This window comes from Phascolarctos cinereus, unplaced genomic scaffold, assembly GCF_003287225.1.
Source record: "Phascolarctos cinereus isolate Bilbo 61053 unplaced genomic scaffold, phaCin_HiC Scaffold_4;HRSCAF=312, whole genome shotgun sequence".
Lineage (NCBI taxonomy): Eukaryota > Metazoa > Chordata > Mammalia > Diprotodontia > Phascolarctidae > Phascolarctos > Phascolarctos cinereus.
The window spans coordinates 18,253,853-18,275,720 of NW_027555847.1; the positions used below are offsets into that span (position 1 = coordinate 18,253,853).

The 21,868-nt window shown below is 45.2% G+C and overlaps 2 protein-coding genes and 1 long non-coding RNA gene across 3 annotated transcripts in view; 2 read left to right on the plus strand and 1 right to left on the minus strand.

Annotated features, from left to right (window-relative positions):
• Positions 1–2,912, minus strand: part of KBTBD2 (kelch repeat and BTB domain containing 2) — a 29,157-nt gene extending 26,245 nt beyond the window's left edge. The window contains 1 exon segment of the mRNA XM_020969075.2: positions 2,787–2,912. The gene's annotated coding sequence lies outside the window, so the exon portion shown is untranslated.
• Positions 2,913–13,998: 11,086 nt separating this feature from the next.
• Positions 13,999–19,179, plus strand: LOC144454175 (uncharacterized). The gene is made up of 6 exons (XM_078151675.1): positions 13,999–18,310; positions 18,454–18,525; positions 18,649–18,723; positions 18,823–18,921; positions 19,021–19,135; positions 19,167–19,179. The coding sequence occupies exons 1-6, from the start codon at positions 13,999–14,001 to the stop codon at positions 19,177–19,179; spliced, it is 4,686 nt and encodes a 1,561-aa protein (XP_078007801.1).
• Positions 19,180–19,617: 438 nt separating this feature from the next.
• Positions 19,618–20,102, plus strand: LOC144456604 (uncharacterized). Its single transcript, XR_013485601.1, has 3 exons — positions 19,618–19,713; positions 19,811–19,909; positions 20,006–20,102. It is a non-coding gene; the product is annotated as an uncharacterized LOC144456604 (long non-coding RNA).
• The last annotated feature ends 1,766 nt before the right edge of the window (positions 20,103–21,868 follow it).

A 21,868-nucleotide genomic window follows, 5' to 3' on the forward strand; every position in this document is an offset into this window, starting at 1 on the left:
CCAAAGTCCTGCTCCAGAAATTTAAACTGTCTTAATGGCATTTACTTCAAGATGGACTTTGATAAGAATTACTACCCACAAATGTTTTAGTCATCCTAGTAAATACTTTTTAAAGACTGATTTAGGATTCTGAATTAATAAAAGCCTTTCTACATGAATGTCTTTGGAAAGTGAGGATAATCGAGTGAAATGTGCACCTCACTGCCCAAGATGGAAACCAATTTTCTTTAGAATAAAGAAGGAACTTCACCTTAGTTCTGATAGTTAAGCCTTCCAAGTACTTAGCAAAGGGCCCAGCACATGCTATTCAGTTGTTTTCAGAACTGTCCCACTCTCTGTGACCCCATCTGGGGTTTTCTTGGCAAAGATACTGGAATGGTTTGCCATTTCCTTCTCCAGCTCATTTGACAGACGAGGAAACTGAGGCAAACAGGGTAAAGTGACTTGCCCAGGGTCCCACAGCCTCAGGAAGTATCTGAAGCCAGATCTGAACTCAGGTCCTCCTGAATGGAGGCCTGGAGCTCTTCATGGCACACAGCTGGCACTTCATAAATGTTTGTTGACTGACTAGGCAACTTTCGCCTTCACTTTAAGGTCTTTGTCACTCACCATGTTTAAATCTGTCCATTCATAGATGTGGATTTTATGAACCATCAGCATAAAACCAAACTCACTTCTGTTCCCCGGAGAAATGTACAAGAGGAAAACCATCAGAGCATAAGGATTGCAGCCCCATCAGTACTAGGGCTGATCTCCATCCATGTGCAGCCAGTGGGAATGACCGGAAGAGCAGATTCTAAAGGAACTTGGTAAAGTGGGGGGCTTCTCTGTCTTCTCCACTGTACTGAAGAGAGCGGAAGACAGGGCAGCACTCCAAAACGTGTGGACTTTGTAGAGCAGGACAACTTAGGGGGCTCAAATCTGACTGACTTCACTCCACAGCCACCCAACCGCAAGTCAAAGTGAAGGGAAAAGCAGGCTGACACAGATAATGATAATATTAAAGAAGAGAAAAAAAATTCCTGAATACCGTAAGAAAAACCCCCACCCTGAGGTGAAATACAACCGACTGGATTTGTCCAAAACAATTCTGTTGGGCCCTCATTGACTTCTTACCATTAGTTAAGTAGCCTATTACGAGTTGTACCACTCACTTTTTGGAAATACTGGAGATTTACACTATTAATGTTTAGGCAGAAGTGTTAACGTGGAAAATAAAATAGGAAGAATGCCTTTTTACTTCAAGAAGACCCAAGTTCACTTAGTTACTCTGATCAATACAATGACTCAAAATGATTCCAATGGACTCATTATGAGAGAGAACTGATTGAGTGCAGACTGAAGCAGACTTCCCACTCTGTTTCTTGGTTTTTATTGTTTGTTTTGTAACATAGTTAATATGGAAGTGTTTTGCATGATTTTATATATGTAATTAATATCATATTGCTTGCCTTTTCAATGAGTGGGGGAGGGACTGGAGGGACAGCATTTGGAGAACTTTTTAAAAAAGAATATTAAAAATAAAGTTAAAAAAAAACTGAGTTCAAATTCCTAAATCACTCACTAGCTGTATGATCCTTGATCCTAGGCAAATCACTTAACCTCTTTGTGCCTCAGTTTCCTCAGCCGTAAAATGGGGATAGGACTGTTGTGAACATTAGAGAAGATAAACAGGCACAGCACTTTGCCAGCCTTGAAGTGTTCTCTAAATATTAGCTGTTATTATTACCCCCCCACAGGATTGGGAAGAGAGCGCTGGGCCAACTGTAAACATTAAGTAAAATGACAGCAACAGCATTTCTATTCTGATCACCTCCAAACTAAGAGAGTGTTTCTAAGGGAAAGAACCTTGGGTTAGGACAAGAGATGGGTTCAGATCCCCGAAGGGACACTTTTATTGGAAGGACTTAGAGCGTATGCCTCAGGCTGCTCATCTGTAAAGGGCGGTGAGGCTCTGAGCATTCCTTTCTGTCACAGGATTCCGAAGGGAGCATTCTGCCAACTTTAGAGCAGTCTAACTGCCCCAGAGGAAACACTCCAGGAATTTTAATGGGATGAACACTAAGTTCAGGAATGGCCTGGGTTCAAATCCAAGTTCTGACACTTGAATGACCTTAGACAAACCACTTCACCGCCATGTGCCTCAGTTTCCCCGCTGTAATCTCATGGGGTTGTGAAGAAAACACTGAAAACTTTAAAGCACTGAGGTGATTGCAGACAGGCTTCCTATACCAAATAACCTCAAGAGAAAGCAGTGAAAGGAAAGTCAAGCATCAAATAAGTGCCTACTAAGTTCCAGACTACAGACCCCTGCCGTCAGGGGGCTTCCAGTCTAATGGGGGAGGGAGATGACACTCCAGATTGGCATGGGTACCCCAGCGCCTGGCACATAGTAGGCGCTTAATCAATGCTTGCAGCTTGGCCTGAGAGCCAGAAGGTTGACGGGGCAGGCACCCAGAGGCGCGGGGGGGGGGGCGGCTGTCCTGGGGTCCCAGCCCAGGGGGCCAAGGAGGAGCACGTGTGGGCGGCGGAGCCCCGCCCCCTCCGACGCCCGCTTCCCGGGAGCAGCGCGGGCTGGGCTGGGGCGCACGCGCAGTTCCGGACCCAGGCCCGCGCACGCGCACGGCGACGCCACGCCCCCGGGCAGGGCCGGGCCGGGCAGAGCCGCCCCCAGGCCCGGGCCCAGCTCGGCTCCGAGTCCCTGTCCGCCGCCCCCGCCCCGGCCTCGGCCCGCGCCGGCGGAAGCGCTTCGGCCGCAACACGCCGCCCCGCCGGCCCCCACTCACCCGGGCCGCAGGCCGGCGCCGCCGAGGAGGGTCCGCGGTCCGGGCGGGCGGCGAGAGGAGCAGCGCGCAGAGGAGCCGCGCCGGGAGGGCGGGAGCGGAGGGGCGGTGCTGGGCCACGCTCCGCCCTCACGTCCGTCCGTCTACCGGTCCGCCCGCCCCTCCTTCCGGCTCTGCTCCTCTGATTCCCCTCCGCCTCGGCGCCCCTCCCGGCCCTTGCGGGCGCCCATCTCACGTGACTGGGGGGGGCGCCACACCGCAGCTCCTAGGACCTGGGCTGCCCCAGTGAGCTATTCCGCCTGCGCATGCGTCCTGGAGTCAGCACCCCCCCCAAGTCTCTGCCCGCGCTTTTCAATGAGAAGTGCCCTCCGAAAGCCTCTCCCTCTCCCTCCCTCTGTTCGGGAAAGAGGGGGGCTCCCCTTGGGCCCCCAAGCGGCAGCTGGGACCAGGCTTGGGAGGGGAGGGGCCGTTGCAGCCTTGACCTTCCCTCCCCCCCAGCCGCAATGCAGGCTGCGCGCCCTGCCCCCCTCTCCCTCCTCTCTCGGCCGGGCTGCAGGGGCGACCACCCAGTCGGGGTGAGGGGGTCCCTGGGCTAGGAATTTTCCGTAGAGACGCTGACCCCACATGGATGCAGGTTCCCGAGGGTCCAAAGATGCCCCAGGAAACCGTTTCCACTGTGGGATGCTGGGGCCTGCTATGGCTCTGGGACTGGGGTAGGCGACCCCTCCCCGCCCCCTCCTCACAAGGACCTCACCTTCCAAGGGGCCTGCAAGCCAGAAGACCTGAGTTCAAAATAGGGCCTGGCACTAATTAGCCACGTAACCATGGGCAAGTCACTTAACCGCTGTCTGCCTGCCTCAGTTTCCTTAGTTGTAAAATGGGGATAATACTAGCATCTTTATGAAGGCTCAAGTGAGGAAAGCGCTCTGGAGGCCACGTACTACAGAAGTACACAAAGTTAACTTTACTTACAATTACATTTATACACAGCGGTCATCGCTTAGATTCACGTGCAATTAGTACATTGCATATAAAGTTCATAAATACAAAGCGTCCTTGTATACCAGGTCGGGGGTGGGGGGCGTCAGGAAAGGCTTCATTCAGGAGCTGCACCTCAAAGTCAGGGACCTCAACGGGGGTCGCTGCTTTCTAGGCATGAGGGACCGGCCTGTGCAAAGGCACCGAGACTGCAGAAGGGAAGGCCCGGAGCGAAGAAAAGAGGGGGTGATTAAGGCTGCATCTCCGGGTGGGGGAGAAAGGAACTTCCAGTGAGGCCAGGTGGCCTGGGGCTTTAAAAGCTATGCAGGTGTTTGAGCCTCTGGCAATAGGAAGCCACCGATTTTTACTGAATGTGGGGAGAGGTGGAGGGGAAGTTCAGGACATGGTCAGATCTATGCTTGAGGAAAGTTACTTTGGCGGCAGTGTAGAATGAACTGGAGTGAGCAAAGCCCAGAGGTAAGGGGATCGATTGGGACGTTGTAGCAATTATTTAGATGAGTGGTGAGAAAGGACTGAAGGTAACAATTGCCTAAGTAGTGGTAACAATAATAGCATTTATGTAGCATTGTAACGTTGCAAAGCACTTTACAAACATCGTATTTTATCCTCACAACGACTTCGGGAAGAAGGTGCTATTATTATTATTATTATTCGCTTTTTACAGATGGGGAAATAAGTCGAGAGAGGCTAAGTGAGGCTGAGAGAATGTAAGTAGAGAGAAAGTGTCAGTAAGAGATGTGTTATGAAGGTAGAAGGGCAAAACATCAGCCACTGATTGGGGAAAGTAAAGAGGCCTGAGACACTCACTGGCAGGAAAGAGGTGCTTTGGCCAGAAAGAAGAAAGTTGGGAAGAGGGAACATTTTAGGGGGGAAAGATGAGTTTAGTTTTAGAAATGTTGAGTTAATGCATGTACAGTTTGACTGTCCAGTAGACAATTAGTAAAGCAGGACTGAATATCTGGAAATGTATATCTAGATTTGGGAATCATCTGCATAGAGATGAACAGAATCTAAGGAGATTATACAGAATGGAGAAAACAAGATCATAGGACAGAACTTTGGAGAATACTCATAATTAGGGTCAGGATGTAGCCGATGAGCCAGCCAAGGAGACTGAGAATGAATGAACAGACAGGTAAGAGAGGCCATAGATTGGAGAAGAGACCTAGTGCAGCATGTTGGGGGAGAGTTACAATGATGATGAGGCATGATGGAGATTCATAGCCAGCAAAGGAGACAGAGAAGAGACATTTAGGTAGGTAAAAGGAGAACCAGGAATGAGTAGTGTCACAAAAACCCAGAGAGGAGAGGGTGATCAACTGTCAAATGCTTACAAGGTCACTTTTGTATCTAAGTCAGGTCATCTTTTTGAAAGTTATCTTGGTATATGGTGAATTGTTGGTCTGTACCTGATTTCTAGAAAACTGCTTTCTAGTTTGCCCAAAAGCGTTTGTCAGTAGTAAGCATCTATCTCAGTAACTAGGGTCTTTGGTTTTATCAAAACACTATGCTATGGTGTTCATTTGCTTCTGTATTTTATTCAGTCAATCTGTTCCACCAATTGACCTCTCTGTTTTAAACAGTACTAAATTGTTTTAATGATTACTGCTCTATAGTATAGTTTGAGAACTGGTGCTGATAGATCCCCTTCCTTTCCACTTTTTTCCCCCCCATCATACTGAGATTCCAGACTTTTAGTTCCTCCATATGAATTTCAAGATTAGTTTTATATATCGTTCTTTCCATTCACATAGATCCCAAAACAATTTCTTGGCCTAGTCAGGCTTTTATACTATATCGCTCATGGTGTCTTCACTTACAGTTTTAATTCAACAGGTATTCATTAAGCATATATCATGGGCCAGGCACTCACTCTCTGGGTGCTAGCAGTACAAAGAGAAAAAGAGAAGCAGTTTCTGCCCTCGTGGGGCTAATATTCTACTGAGAGCAAACAACATGTGGAACAGAAGTAAACTGAATTGACTTCAACCCCAAATAACCCTTTTGCCTCATAAATCAGCACAGTCTAACGAAAATGGTTTTGGGGGTCAACGATTATTGATTCCCCACTTGCCTCTGGCCAATTCCACGTTTTTTTTGTCTCTCTGTGAGGTGTTTACAGGAAGAAGGGAGGCATGTTTTACCCTCTCTCCTCCAAAGTCCAAATGATCTCATTCTATTTTCCAGTGGTGCTACAGGCACATTTCCTTAGATTGCTATTTCCATAAAGTTCCTAAATTGATATTAGTGATGGAAACTAGAGGTTGGAAAGGAAAACTGGCTCTCCGCTGCTCAAATGCAAATGCTTTCTACATATGTTGAGCTATAAACCATTTGGACTTGGGTATAACAAAAAAAAGAGTCACCGTTCTCAGCCTAAAGTACATTTTGTTCTTCGATCACTCCAACTCCCCCAAAATGGAAAATTCTAACTAGATTAGGTAAAGGTGTCCATTAAAAAAAAAAGACATGTTTTTCCATTAGGGCATGGCACCCAACAGGTTGCAAACATGGCAAATGCTAGTGAAATTGTCTCATGGGGTAACTACCCCCTTCTTCTCACCTTCTTTGTGGTTAAGGTAGAGTCTGGAAATAACAATTCTTCAGCTTAAATTAGTCTGGATAACCTATTTTACTAGAGTGGAATAAACACATAAATAAAGCCAAACTACAAACAACCTGAAAGTCTCTATTTTGTGTAAAAATCAGAGATATTCTTAGTCTGAAACATGATTAGCTCTCTTTTCCCCCTGCTCTCTGACCATACGCACATGTACATTCCATGCACAACCATTTCCTCCAAATACTGCCCTAATGTTTATTATTCTAAGACTCAGACTGAGGGGGGAAAGGGAAGAGGTTAAGAATGTTCCAGGTGACTAGAGATTAGGGGTCTCAGAGTTGTTTTGTGAAGAGACAGCAAGTGAAGAAGATTCCTCAAACTCTTGTCATGTGAAAAAGAGATTTAGCTTGTTCTACTTGGCCTCAGGGGCAAGGATAGGAAGATCGGGTGAAGGGGTGGAAATTGCAGAGAAGCGCATTTCAGCTTAATGTAAGGGAAAAGATTTCTTTTGGATGTCATATCTTCCTCATCCAAGGTCTGTAGGCAAAGGCTGAATGACCACATCTTAGGGCTGTTGTAGTGTGAATTCTTCATCAGGTATCAATCAACAACCAACAAAAGCGTCTGGTATGTGTAGGCAGTCTAAAAAGTTAGCATTTTGCTTTATCCATTCAGAATAATAGCCACAATCTTGAAGAATTATATGATTCCTCCAAGATGAAGTGAAAGTTGTTCTGAATGGATGAAGCAAAATGGTAACTTTCACTGTGGCCTCAGTTGTGTGACTGTTTCATCATCTTGAGAAATAGCCTTGTTCAGGAATCCTATAAATATCACTTCAAAATGTCTTGCGTAAAGTGAAATGTCTGAGAGCAGGAGGAGACTCTCAGTTTGGACATTGCTCTCTGAAGCAGAACAAGGCTTGAGTTTAGAATGATGACAATTTAATCAATGTTGTAGAGTGGAAAGAACATTAGACTTAGAAACAAGAAGACCTGAGTGTGAATACTGCCTTAGACATTTATTAACAGTGTGACCTTGGACAAATGGTTTCACCTCTCTGGGCCTCAGTTTCTTCACCTCTGAGATGAGAGGGCTGAACTTGGTGACCACTAAAGTCACTTACAGGTCGAAATCTCTGATCCTGGGCTTTTGAAGATTGGAGATGAGCAAATATCCTAATTGTTAAATGGATTCTGGAAACCATAAACCAATGAGGTGAAGGTTTATTGATCCCTGGCAAGAATTTGAAATGGACTATTAAATTTTTTTATTGATTTTGTTTCAACATATCATATAAATGTTCAGCACACTCCCATTTTATTCTCCCACTTCAGTACTGAAAAGAGTTAAGTAACATATCAAATTGTGATTGTTCTAGTAATCCACCATTGGTGGATTCATCAGTGGTGAAATGATTTAACTGTTCTGGAAAACAATTTGGAATTTAGAAAAGTCACTAAAATGTTTGTATCTTTAGTTCTAACATTACTACTTCTGGGTATATATCCTAAAGAGGTTAAACACAAAAGGAAAAGTCCCTTATATGCCAAAATATTCATATTGGCCCTTTTTGTGGTTAAAAAAAATGAGAAACAAAATGGGTACCCATCACTTAGGGCATGACTGAACAAATTATGGCTTATGAATTTAATGGAATATTATTGCACCAAGAAATGGTCAGATTCAAGCCAAGCTGGGAAGAGTCATATAAATTAGTGCTGAGTGAAGCAAGCAGAATCAGGAGAACAATTTTTTTTTTTTAGGTAATTGGGGTTAAGTGACTTGCCCAGGGTCACACAGCTAGTAAGTGTCAAGTGTTTGGTCTGAGGTCAGATTTGAACTCAGGTCCTCCTGACTTCAGGTCCGGTGCTCTATCCACTGTTCCACCTAGCTGCCCCAGGAGAACAATTTATACTACTGTGAAAAAACAAGAACTCTCATCAATGCAATGACCAATCATGACTTCAAAAGGCTGATGAGAAACATACTTCCCAACTCCTGGAAGAGATGTGACAGACTAGGGGTCTTATTATCAGTGTGACAGGGTCAGTATGTGGATTTGTTTTACTTGGTTCTGCTTATTTGCTATAGGTAAGGGGTTTTTATTTATTAGCCGGCAAGTTATAGGGAAGAGTGAGAAGGTAATGATAGTGGTACCCAGAAAAAAGAAAAGAAAAACAGAGCACAAGTGAAACATTTTAAAATACGTAGAAGATCCACAGGTGTGGAACATTGCACATAATGTCATATTTCTTAGGTGTACTGATCAGCTTTTTTCCTTGTCTTCCTCTTTTTAAAAGCATTCTTTGTTATAAGGCATGGCTTTCTAGAAGGGAGTGGGGAAGGGATGGGGAGAAATCTAGGTGACAAAAACAAAAGATATCAATAAAAATCTACTTTTAAAAAAAAGAGGAAAGTCATTCAGAAGGGCACAGAGAAAAGCAGGACAGAATTAGGTTTGCCATATTAAACAAGTAAGCTGTATACAATACAGATATAGGGTGTCATCTATAGTTTATACCTTATGTGTGGAAATGATCATGTTTGATATTTGTCACGTTCATAAAAAAGGAAAGAAAATATTATCACACTATAAGAAACAATGAACATGAGAAATTCAAAGAAACAAGGAAAGACACCTATGAACTGACATAGAGTGAAAAAAATAGAATTGAGAACAATATGTACAATGTAAAGGAAAACAATCCTAAGACATCAAAATTCAGATTAATATAATGAATGACCAATCTTGATTCTAGGAGACTAATGTTAAGACATATTTTCCTTCTCTGGAAAGCAAAGCTATGGTCCATAGCAGTGAAATTATGCATAGCTTGTTGAATACAACCTATTTGTGTGTTTGTCTTGCTTACCTGGTTTTTTTAAAGTGTTTTATTGATGCCTTTTGTCAGATTTACATCTCTGCTCTTTTCTGTTGGTAGTCCTCACCCCAACAGTACCCACCTCCTATAATAGGAACTCTAGTTAAGCATACCTTTTCCATTGTTTATCTTCTTCACAAGACAGGATTCTACATGAGAAGTAGGTATTGCTGGAAAGTAACAGTGATAGAAAAGCAGAAGTATCAATAAAAACGTTCAATTAAAAAAGTGGTAATGACTAGCGGGACCGGCAACCTAACATTTTAGTCGTTTGGAATGGAATAAACCATATTAAATTGAACACAGGTGCATGTGAAGCAGCAGGTCCAATTCGGCTCTCAGAGGACTCCCAGCATTTCCTTTTGTATCATACTGATCTGTGTGTGGGACAGATCCATTTCTTCTGCTGGAGTCTGGGCCAAGTAACCCCTATCATTCATCTCTGTATCTCCTTTGGTGCCTCTAACAAAAAGCACTCAAATGTTTGTGAAAGTGACTAGAGCCACCACCTTATCCCTGTTTTAAGTGAGGTTCACCAGACTGAGGAAAAGCCACAGACACAGTGTAACTATTTATTGAGGCATTTGCCAGAGTCTCCAAGGGATGTCAGCGTGTCTGCATAGATAAATGTGAATTAAACAAAAGGAAGATTCCGAATTCTTTCAAGGACCTTACCCAGATTGTGGAGGTTATTGTCAGCCTGGAGGGGAGACTGTGGTGGAGTTCTTATTCTGCATTTTTGTCAATGACTTGCATACATTCACTCATTCATTCATATTCATTCATTCAACTAGCATTGATTCCACCTACCATAGGCCGGGCAGTGGGAATAAGAAAATTAACACAAACCAATCTTCACTTCTGAAGAGCTTACATTCTGTGGGGCACAAAGGTAGGGAAGCATGCTTATCACATTTTTGGATGACATGAAGCAAGCAGGGATAAATCAGAATAAGGATCCTGTCAAATAAAAGGCTGACTTTAACCAGAAAAGTATAATAATAGGGTGAAATGTCCAATTGTACACTTAAGTTTAAAAATGTATTTGGGCAAGTGGGAGATGGAAGAGACCTGACTTAACAAAACAGTTAATGTGAAAAAAAGACCTAAGAAATTTGACTAAAGCTAAAAATAAATCAACATTGTGTCAAAAAAAAAATTAATTCCTTCTTAAGCTGTTTTCAAAGAAATATTAGTATCTAGAACAAGATCAAAACTACAGATTCTAGGGCAAGGAGCAAGGACAGGGTAAAAGTGGCCAAGAGGCTGATTTAGGCTGTATCTCAGGAAAAACTCCTAACAATGAGAGCTGCCCAAAGTGGAATGAGCTGTCCAAGGAGGGGGATGGTCCTCCAAGTTTTCAGGCAAAGGATGACTATTGGTCTGATAATGTTATAGAGAGGATTTTTGCTCAGACATGTGTTGAACTAGATAGCCTCTGAAATCCTCTCCAACTGTGACATTTCCTTGTTTCTGTACTAGTCAGCCTCTTTATCTTGTGGCAAGAATGAGGAAACCCAAAGGTGCATTCACACTTACAAAGCTAATACCTGGGAAGCTGCCATCCCCCCCTCCCCACCTTCTCTCTCTTATTCTCCTCTCCTCCCCCTTCTTCTTTCATTTTCTTCCACTAGCTTTACATTCATTAAGTCACCACAGCAGTTGGCCCTCCCTGAGGAAGAAAGGGAAAGGGGAGAGGGGCAGGAGAGCAAGAAGGGGAGGTTTTGAAAACTGGAAAGCACTGCTGGCCCCTTCTTCCTTCTTGAGTTGGGGGGTGGGGCACTTCTAATCAGAGTTTTGTGCGTATGTCTGTATTACATAAGGAGTGCAGCTCTCTCCACAGCACTTTTCTGTAAATCTTGGGGGTCAGGGTGAGGGCTCACTTGTTATCCAAACTGAACCCATCTACCTCTTTCCTCAATTCAACATAGTTCCTTTGGGCACACTGATCTGGGACTGGTAGGGCTCCACCTGTCTCTTTGGTGCCATCTAGACCTAAACTGGCTGCTGACACCATCTCTTCACAAGTCCAAATCAGAGTAAGGAGGCAGCTTTCTGAAATTCCAACTGGTGAGCTTTGTGAAATCTTCATTGGATCCTTTTCTGTCTACTACTCCCTCTTCCTGTCCCACCCCCACCCCCATTTTAATTCTTCTCTCCAGGATTCATCAGCCCGGCAGTGAGGGAACTTTGGAATTTTTCCCTTTTGAAGAAATATAAGACTTCCTGATAACTGAGCTGAAGTTGTAATTGACATATGTACCTGGTATTTACCCAAGAGCACATTCATGCACCTCAGTATTAGACTACATACTTTGAACAAGGTCTTCTCTGAAAAGAGAGTTAGAGTAAGGGCTGAATGGAAAAAAGAGGGGAGCCTTGATGGGAGGGATTAGGATTACTCCCTTGTTGTCTTTTGAATTGATTAGCACCTTGTAGCATTTTGTAGTAGTAGCAGTAAGTAAACTGCACTGTTTGATGGCCCTTAAGTGGGACAGAATATCTTCAGCCTGGACCATGAATGATTCTCCAGCTCCTGGAAATTTATCATATTTGGATGACAAATAATATAAGACATCTCCCTTTTTAATGTCCAGTCCATCACATACCCTGGATTCCTGGATACTGTCTATAATCCTTATTCAAGTCAATTCAACAAGCACCTACTATGTGCCAAACGATATGCTAAGCACTGGGATACAAAGAAAGGCCCCCACCACCACGAAAAAAAAAAGTCCTTGATCTTGAGGATGGAGGAATGGAGGAAACAATATGCAAACAACCACTTACAAACTGTTTACGAACACTACACAAGAAAATGTGTGCATATATACATGTGTATAGGTACGTGCACACACACACACACACACACAGAGTATCTTAGAGAAAAGGCACTAGGATTAAGTAGGACTGGGAAAGCCTACTTGCCCAAGGTGGGACTTTAGCAGAGCTTGAATGTTACTGAATATAATTGAAGGAATAATAATAGTAATAATAATAATAGCTAATGTTATATGGCCCTTACCACCTTCCAGGCACCATGTTAAACGCTTTTGCAATTATTGTTTATATCACTTATTAAGCACTTACTCTGTCATGTGGGGAGTACATTACAAATATTATCTTATTTGATCTTCATAATAACCCTGGGAAGTAGGTCCTATCATTATCCCCATTTTACAGTTGAGGAAACTGAGATTAAGTGACTTGCTTAGGGTCACACAGTTGGTATCTAAGGTCATATTTAAACCCAAGTCTTCCTGACTCCAGGCCTGGCCCTCTGACTACAATGCCACCTAGGTCCCTCTCTGGTATGTCTGCAGCAGGTAAGGTATGAGACAGTGGAACTAAAACATCCTTTCTGAAATAAAAGGTTTTAATAACTTCTAGCTATATAATATTTCTCTTTTCTCCCCTTTCCTATTTCACTTCTAACACTCCAACCATATAAGTTATGGTTAACATAGACACCTTTTGTCAAAACAGTGAGCAATTTATTGAGCACCTACTATTTGCCAGGCACTGTTCTTAGCTTTGGTGATGCAAAGGTAAAAAGCTTCTGCCCTCGAGGAATTCACAGTCTAATGGAGGACACAACATGGGGTAATGTGATAAACAACTATGCACATGCAAGATAATTGGGATGGAATTTCAGAGAGAAGGTACTGGAGGTGGGGGAGGAGGTGGGTATATTGAACTGAGTCTTGCAGGAAGCCAGGAGGCAAAGGTGAGGAAGAATATTCCACAGATGGGGGATAGCCAATAAAAAAAAAGCTTAAATTTGGGAGGTGAAGTAAACTAAGCAAGAAATAGGAAGAAGGCCAGTGTCTCTGATTGTTGAGTACATGTGGAAAGGAGTAATATTTAAGAAGTCTGGAAATGTAGGAAGGGGCCCCGTTGTGAGACGGTTTTCCTTGATTCAAGAGTTGTGACTTAACAATTAGTGGACTTCGAAAACTGGGCATCTGACTCCCTTAAATTCTGCCCGTAGGAACGTAGATTTTGAACTGGAATGGACTTTAGAGGTCATCTGTTCCAAACCCCTCTCTGAGGAAGCTGCAACCCAGAGAGAAGAAATGGACTGTCCATTCCTAGTAATTAACAAACAGAATTTGAACCCAGGTCTTCTGACTGCGAACCCAAAATATCATTGCATGCACCGCCCAGCTCTTCAGCTCCCCTTCTGCCTTTCCGTCACAAAGTGCTTGGAGCGTATCCCGAAAAGGCAGGAAGGTGCCATTTCAAAGGACACTGTATGCACTAAAACGATGAAAGGGATTTGGAAGCATTGCCTGGGCTCTCACCAGAGGTCCCAAGGAACAAGATTTTGAGGCTTGAGACCAGCGTCAGTGTCAGGTGTCCGCCAGAGAGGGGGCTGGGCTGGCTGTGCGCCATCCTCATTTCAGTAAGGTGGCTAGAATCTGAAGGCTAGAGAGAGGTCTGCAGTGGGGGGCGGTCGGCCATTTGGTTGCGCCCCTACTCCCCCCACCTCTCGAGCAGCTGCGTCTTTGCTGAGCTGGGCGGAGCCGCCTTCCAACCACCAGTGGCTGCGCTGGATGTTGGATCTCTTGCTGGAATTCATCTGCCGCTGGATGCTGGGTTCCGCGACTGAATTCATCAGCAGCTAGACTCATCTTTGGCTGGACGCTAGATTCTGGATCCCGTACTGGAATTCATCTGCCGGCACCTGTAAATCTACACCAGCCCCGGGCGTTCCGTCAGCTGTTCTATCCTGGTCTTCTTTGGCTGTAAGTACAGACCGCGAACGATGGAGAAACTCCTCCAGATGGTAGAAGGCATGCATATAGACGAGATGCCTTCCCACCAAAGGCTCCAGCCGGAGCCCCCCAGAGCTCAGAAGCGTCCCCTCTCACCACAGGCTGGCCTGAGCGCTCCCAAAAGGAAAGTTGTCCCTAGGTTGGTGGAAAAGCAGCCTGAGACTGTGCAAGGTGTAGATGAGAGTAAGAAAGAGGAGAAAAAGAAAGATGTTGCAGGCATTGGATTAGAGCGGGGAGCCTCACAAGCTCACTCTATCAGATGGCCGGTAGAAAGCAAAAATAAATACGTGCACATCAGTTTGGGTGACCAAGATGAGGGGTCTGAGTTTTCGCAAACAGGATTAGCTTTAGCAGAGACCAAGGTTGCGGCAACTGAAATGTTATCAGATACTGGGGACAGTGCTACAAGTATCGTATCTACTCAGTCTTCTGAAACAAAATTAGCTTGTACAGAGAGCATGCGTAAAGTAACTGCTGTATTTTCAGGCAGTGTGGATGCTGACACAGATCGCTTGTCGCCTCAGTGTTCTGACAAAAGGTTTGCTTCCGTAGAGAACAAGCCTGTGGCAACTGAAGTCTTAGGAGAGAATGTGGAAACTGATACAAGGGCTGTTTCCACAGAGCGTGAGCTTGCGGGAAAGGGAATGCTGTCAGAGAGCATGGCTCCTGTCACAGGTAGCTCGGATTCTAAGTGTCCTGACTCAGAATTGGCTTCTACAGAGGGAAAGGCTACCGTAAAGAGTGTAGTCTTCCACCCTGGGTCTCCTGATGCAAATATCTTGTCCTCTGAGCCTTCGGAAACTAGAAATGTTTCCCCAGAGGACAAGGCTGTATCAACCAAAATGCTGTCAGAAAAGCTATCTTCTACCTCAAGTGTTTTGTCTTCCCAGTGTTCTGAAACTGAGATAAAGGCTGCAGTAACTGATGTGTTGTCAGAGAAAGTGCCTGCAGCCCCAAATGTACCATCTGATGAGTGTTTGGAAACTAGAAGTGTTTCCCCAGAGAGGGAGCCTCTAGTAACCAGAATATTGTCAGAGACAGTGTCTTCAGACACCTCCAATGTCTCGTCTGTCGAGTGTTGTGAAACTAAATGTATTTCCTCAGAAAACAAATCTGTGGTGACAGGAATGTTATCAGAGACAGTGTCTCCCGACCCAAATGTCTCATCTACTGAGGGTTCGGAGACTAGATGTCCCTCCCCTGAGAGCAAGCCTGGAGTAAGTGGCATGCTCTCAGAGGCAGCATCTCCAACTTCAAGTATTTTGGCCTCAGAGGATTCGGAGACTACATGTGTCTCCCCTGAGAGCAAGCCCTTAGCAAGTGGCACACTCTCAGAGGCAGTATCTCCAACCTCGAGCATCTTGGCCTCTGAGGATTCGGAGACTACATGTGCCTCGCCTGAGAGCAAGCCTATAGTAGGTGAAACGCTCTCAGAGACAGTGGCTGCAGTCCCAGATGTTGTGACTGCTGAATGTTCTAAGGCTAAATGCATTCCCTCTGAGAGCAAGCCTAAAGTAGGTGAAACGCTCTCAGAGACAGTGGCTCTACCTCCCGATGTCTCGTCAGCTGAATGTTCTGAGGCTAGATGCCTCTCCCCTGAGACCAAGCCACTAGTAACTGGAACGGTCTCAGAGACGGCGGCTCTAGCCCCAGATGTCTCGTCTGTTGAATGTTCAGAGACCACATGTGTTCCTCCAGACATCAAACCAGTCGTCACCAGAATCATCCCGGACAGACTCTCTCCACCCATAAGCATCTCATCCACTGAGTACTCTGATACCGGATATGCCTCCCCAGAGAGGAAGCCTATAGTAAGTGCACTCTTCTCGGGGAGACTATCTCCACCAATAAGCATCTCGTCTACTGAGTATTCCGAGGGCAGCTGTGCTTCCCCGGAGAGCAAGCCTGGAGTAACAGGCATGTTCTCAGAGATACTATCTCCAGCTATAAGTATCTCCTCCTCCGAGTCTTGGGAAGCTGGCTATTTTTGCACAGACAGAAAGCCCATAGTCACTGACATGTTCTGTGACAGACTGTCTCCGGACACAAGTATGTCATCCTCTGAAGGTTCGGAGACTGGCTATGCTTCACCAGAAAGGAAGCCCATAGTAAGTGGAATATTCTCAGGGAGACACTCACCAACCATCATTGTCTTGTCCTCTGAGTGTTCAGAGACTAGCAGCGCTTCCCCAGAGAGGAAGCCTGTAGTAACTGGAATGTTCTCAGGGAGACTGTCACCAACCACAATTGTCTTGTCCTCTGAATGTTCTGAGAATAGTAGTTTTTTTCCAGAAACCAAACCTATAGTAACAGAAATGTTTTCTGAAAGGCTGTCTCCAGACATGAGTAGCTTTTCTTCAGAGAATTCAGAGATTAGCTATGCTTCTCCAGAAAGGAAGCCTATAATAAGTGGGCTATTCTCAGGGAGATTATCATCACCCATCAGCATCTCATCTACCGAATATTCTGATCCTGAATGCGCTTCCCCAGAAAGGAAGCCTATAGTAAGTGGACTCTTCCCAAGGAGGTCATCTTCACCCATTAGCATTTCATCAACTGAGTATTCTGATATGGGAGGTCCCGCTTCCCCCGAAAGGAAGCCTATAATAAGTGAATTGTTAGAAAGAGTGCGTGCAGCCCCCCATGTGTTGTCTTCCCAGTGTTCGGATGTCAGATGTGATTCCCCGGGAAGTAAACCTGGAGTAGGAGGAGTGTTCTCCGAGACTCTGTTTTCAGCCACGAACATCTTGGCTTCTGAGGATTCAGAGTCTCGGTGCGCTTCCCCAGAGAACAAGGCCACAGGAAGTGGCATGTTCTCAGAAACAGGGTCTCCAACCCCCGATGTGTTGTCTACTGAATGTTTAGATACTAGATGTGTATCCCCCGAAAGCAAACCCGTAGAAGGAGGAATGTTTTCTGAGACTCTGTTTTCAGCCACAGGCATCTTGGCCTCTGAGGGTTCAGAGTCTAGATGCACTTCGCCGGAGAACAAGGCCACAGTAAGTGGCATGTTCTCAGAGACACTGTTTTCCGCCCCAAGCATCTTGGCCTCTGAGGGTTCAGCGGCTAGATGCGTTTCACCAGAGAACAAGCCAGTAGTCACTGGCATGTTCTCAGAGACACTATCACCACCTACAAATATTTTTTCCTCTGAAAGTTCGGACACTCGATGCATTTCACCGGAGAACAAGCCAGTAGTAACTGGCATGTTCTCAGAGACACTATCACCACCTACAAATATCTTTTCCTCTGAAAGTTCGGACACTCGATGCGTTTCCCCGGAGAACAAGCCAGTAATAACTGGCTTGTTCTCAGAGAGACTATCTCCACCCATCAGCATATCATCCACTGAATATTCCGAGACTGGAAATGCTTCCCCAGAAAGGAAGCCAGTAATAACAGGAATATCCACAGACAGACTCTCACCACCCATCAGCATTTCATCCACTGAATATTCTGACACTGAATGTGCTTCCCCAGAAAGGAAGCCTGTAGTTCCTGGACTGTTTTCAGAGGGACCATCTCCATCCACAAGTGTTGTCCATTCTTTGTGTTCTGAAACAAAACTTGCTTCAATAGACAGCAAGTCTTCAGTAACTGGACTATTACCAGAAAGCATGTTTCCATCTACAAGTTTCTTTACCTCTCAATGTTCTGACACCAGATCTACCTCCCCCGAAAGCAAACCTCTAGTAGCCAGACTGTTCCCAGACAGCATATCTCCAGCCACAAGCCTCTTGCCATCTCAGTATTTTGAGAACACATGTGATTCTACAGAAACCAAGGCTGCAGAGACTGGAGGACTGTCTGCATCCACAAGTCTCTTCTCTTCTCAGAGTTCTGAGACAAGATTTGCCTCCACTGAGAGGCTGCCTGCTGTAACCAGACTATTATCAGAGCTTGTGGATCCTGCCACGCTTAACCTGGCTTCTCAGTGTTCTGGCATAAGGTTTGCTTCCAAAGAGAACAATCCTGAAGCATCTGAACTGTCCCCAGAAAGACTGTCTCCTGCGACAGGCTTTGTGTGCCTTCCATCTTCTGAGACAAGAGCTGCTTCCAGAGAGAACGATCCTGAAGTATCTGGAGCGTTCTCTGAAAGATTATCTCCTACAACAGGTATTGTGTCCTTTCTATGTTTTGAGACAATACTTGCTTCCACAGGGAGCAAGCCTGTAGTATTCAGAATGTTCTCAGAAAGTATATCTCCTGCCACAGGTTTCGTGTACCCTCCATGTTCTGCTTCAACAGAAAGTGATCCTGCAGTATCTGGCGAGTTCTCGGAAAGAGTGTCTCCCACAACAGGTATTGCGTCTTCTCTACATATTGTATCTTCTCTACATCTTGAAACAATACTTGCTTCTACAGAGAGTAAGCATGTATAGTATGCAGAATATTCTCAGAGAATGTATCTCCTGCATCAGGTATCTCATTCCCTCCATGTTCAGGGACAAGAGCTTCAACAGAAAGTGATCCTGCAGTACCTGGAGTGAGATCTGAAAGACTGTCTCCCACAAAAGGTATTGTGTCTTCTCTATGTTTTGAAATAATACTTGCTTCTACAGAGAGTAAGCCTATATAGTACGCAGAATGTTCTCAGAGTGTGTCTTCTACCACAGTTATCTCATTTCCTCCATGTTCAGAGACAGAAGCAGCTTCAATAGAGGGCAATCCTGCAGGAATGGGAGTATTCTCTGAGAGACTATCTCCTACAGCAGGTATTGTGTCTTCCCTGTGTTTTGTGATCATGTTTGCTTCCACAGAGGGCAAGCCCATAGCATCCAGAATGTTCTCAGAGAGTGTGTCTCCTTCCACAGGTATCACATTCCCTCCATGTTCTGAGCCAGAAGCAGCTTCAACAGAGGGCAATCCTGCAGGAATGGGAGTGTTCTCAGGGACACTATCTCCTACAGCAGGTATTGTTTCTTCTCTGTGTTTTGTGATCATGTTTGCTTCCACAGAGGGCAAGCCCATAGTATGCAGAATGTTCTCAGAGAGTGTGTCTCCTTCCACAGGTATCACATTCCCTCCATGTTCTGAGCCAGAAGCAGCTTCAACAGAGGGCAATCCTGCAGGAATGGGAGTATTCTCTGAGAAACTATCTCCTACAGCAGGTATTGTTTCTTCTCTGTGTTTTGTGATCATCTTTGCTTCCACGGAGGGCAAGCCCATAGTATGCAGAATGTTCTCAGAGAGTGTGTCTCCTTCCACAGGTATCACATTCCCTCTGTGTTCAGAGCCAGAAGCAGCTTCAACAGAGGGCAATCCTGCAGGAATAGGAGTATTCTCTGAGAGACTATCTCCTACAGCAGGTATTGTTTCTTCTCTGTGTTTTGTGATCATGTTTGCTTCCACAGAGGGCAAGCTCATAGTATCCAGAATGTTCTCAGAGAGTGTGTCTCCTTCCACAGGTATCGCATTCCCTTCATGTTCTGAGACAGAAGCAGCTTCAACAGAGGGCAATCCTGCAGGAATGGGAGTATTCTCTGAGAGACTATCTCCTACAGCAGGTATTGTTTCTTCTCTGTGTTTTGTGATCATGTTTGCTTCCACAGAGGGCAAGCTCATAGTATCCAGAATGTTCTCAGAGAGTGTGTCTCCGTCCACAGGTATCACATTCCCTCCATGTTCTGAGCCAGAAGCAGCTTCAACAGAGGGCAATCCTGCAGGAATGGGAGTGTTCTCAGGGACACTATCTCCTACAGCAGGTATTGTTTCTTCTCTGTGTTTTGTGATCATGTTTGCTTCCAAAGGGCAAGCTCATAGTATCCAGAATGTTCTCAGAGAGTGTGTCTCCGTCCACAGGTATCACATTCCCTCCATGTTCTGAGCCAGAAGCAGCTTCAACAGAGGGCAATCCTGCAGGAATGGGAGTATTCTCTGAGAAACTATCTCCTACAGCAGGTATGTTTCTTCTCTGTGTTTGTGATCATGTTTGCTTCCACGGAGGGCAAGCCATAGTATCCAGAATGTTCTCAGAGAGTGTGTCTCCTTCCACAGGTATCACATTCCCTCCATGTTCTGAGACAGAAGCAGCTTCAACAGAGGGCAATCCTGCAGGAATGGGAGTGTTCTCAGGGACACTATCTCCTACAGCAGGTATTGTTTCTTCTCTGTGTTTTGTGATCATGTTTGCTTCCACAGAGGGCAAGCTCATAGTATCCAGAATGTTCTCAGAGAGTGTGTCTCCTTCCACAGGTATCGCATTCCCTTCATGTTCTGAGACAGAAGCAGCTTCAACAGAGGGCAATCCTGCAGGAATGGGAGTATTCTCTGAGAGACTATCTCCTACAGCAGGTATTGTTTCTTCTCTGTGTTTTGTGATCATGTTTGCTTCCACAGAGGGCAAGCCCATAGTATCCAGAATGTTCTCAGAGAGTGTGTCTCCTTCCACAGGTATCACATTCCCTCCGTGTTCTGAGCCAGAAGCAGCTTCAACAGAGGGCAATCCTGCAGGAATGGGAGTATTCTCTGAGAAACTATCTCCTACAGCAGGTATTGTTTCTTCTCTGTGTTTTGTGATCATCTTTGCTTCCACGGAGGGCAAGCCCATAGTATGCAGAATGTTCTCAGAGAGTGTGTCTCCTTCCACAGGTATCACATTCCCTCCATGTTCTGAGCCAGAAGCAGCTTCAACAGAGGGCGATCCTGCAGGAATGGGAGTACTCTTGGAGAGACTCTCTCCTACAGCAGGTATTGTGTCTTCTCCATGTTTTGTGATAATGTTTGATTCTAGAAAGAACAAGCCTGTAGTATCCAGAATGTTCTCAGAGAGTGTGTCTCCTTCCACAGGTATCGCATTCCCTCCATGTTCTAAGACAGAAGCTGCTTTGACAGAGGGCGATACTGCAGGAATGGGAGTACTCTCAGAGAGACTCTCTCCTACAGCAGGTATCTATGTTTTCTGATCATGTTTGCTTCCACAGAGAGCAAGCGAACAGTATCCAGAATGTTCTCAGAGAGTGTGTCTCTTTCCACAGGTATTGCATTCCACCCATCCTCTCAGACAGAAGCTGCTTTGACAGAAAGTAATACTGCAGGAATGGGAGTACTCTCGGAGAGACTCTCTCCTACAGCAGGTATCTATGTTTTGTGATCATGTTTGCTTCCACAGAGAGCAAGCGAACAGTATCCAGAATGTTCTCAGAGAGTGTCTCTTTCCACAGGTATTGCATTCCGTCCATGCTCTAAGACAGAAGCTGCTTTGACAGAGGGCGATACTGCAGGAATGGGAGTACTCTCAGAGAGACTCTCTCCTACAGCAGGTATCTATGTTTTGTGATCATGTTTGCTTCCACAGAGAGCAAGCCCACAGTATCCAGAATGTTCTCAGAGAGTGTGTCTCTTTCCACAGGTATTGCATTCCGTCCATGCTCTGAGACAGAAGCTGCTTTGACAGAGGGCGATACTGCAGGAATGGGAGTACTCTTGGAGAGACTCTCTCCTACAGCAGGTATCTGTGTTTTGTGATCACGTTTGCTTCCACAGAGAGCAAGCCTATAGTATCCAGAATGTTCTCAGAGAGTGTGTCTCTTTCCACAGGTATTGCATTCCATCCATGCTCTGAGACAGAAGCTGCTTTGACAGAGGGCGGTACCACAGGAATGGGAGTACTCTCAGAGAGACTCTCTCCTACAGCAGGTATCTGTGTTTTGTGATCACGTTTGCTTCCACAGAGAGCAAGCCTATAGTATCCAGAACGTTCTCAGAGAGTGTGTCTCCTTCCACAGGTATCGCATTCCCTCCATGTTCTAAGACAGAAGCTGCTTTGACAGAGGGCGATACTGCAGGAATGGGAGTACTCTCAGAGAGACTCTCTCCTACAGCAGGTATCTATGTTTTGTGATCACGTTTGCTTCCACA

What these genes read in the sequence shown, in the direction of transcription:
- LOC144454175 (XM_078151675.1), top strand. Translation starts at nt 13,999, where the DNA reads ATGGAGAAACTCCTCCAGATGGTAGAAGGCATGCATATAGACGAGATG. An exon ending in AAGAGTGTCTCCCACAACAG is followed by an intron (nt 18,311 to 18,453) that starts GTATTGCGTCTT and finishes CTCCATGTTCAG; the next exon opens with GGACAAGAGCTTCAACAGAA. An exon ending in GACACTATCTCCTACAGCAG is followed by an intron (nt 18,922 to 19,020) that starts GTATTGTTTCTT and finishes CTCCTTCCACAG; the next exon opens with GTATCACATTCCCTCCATGT.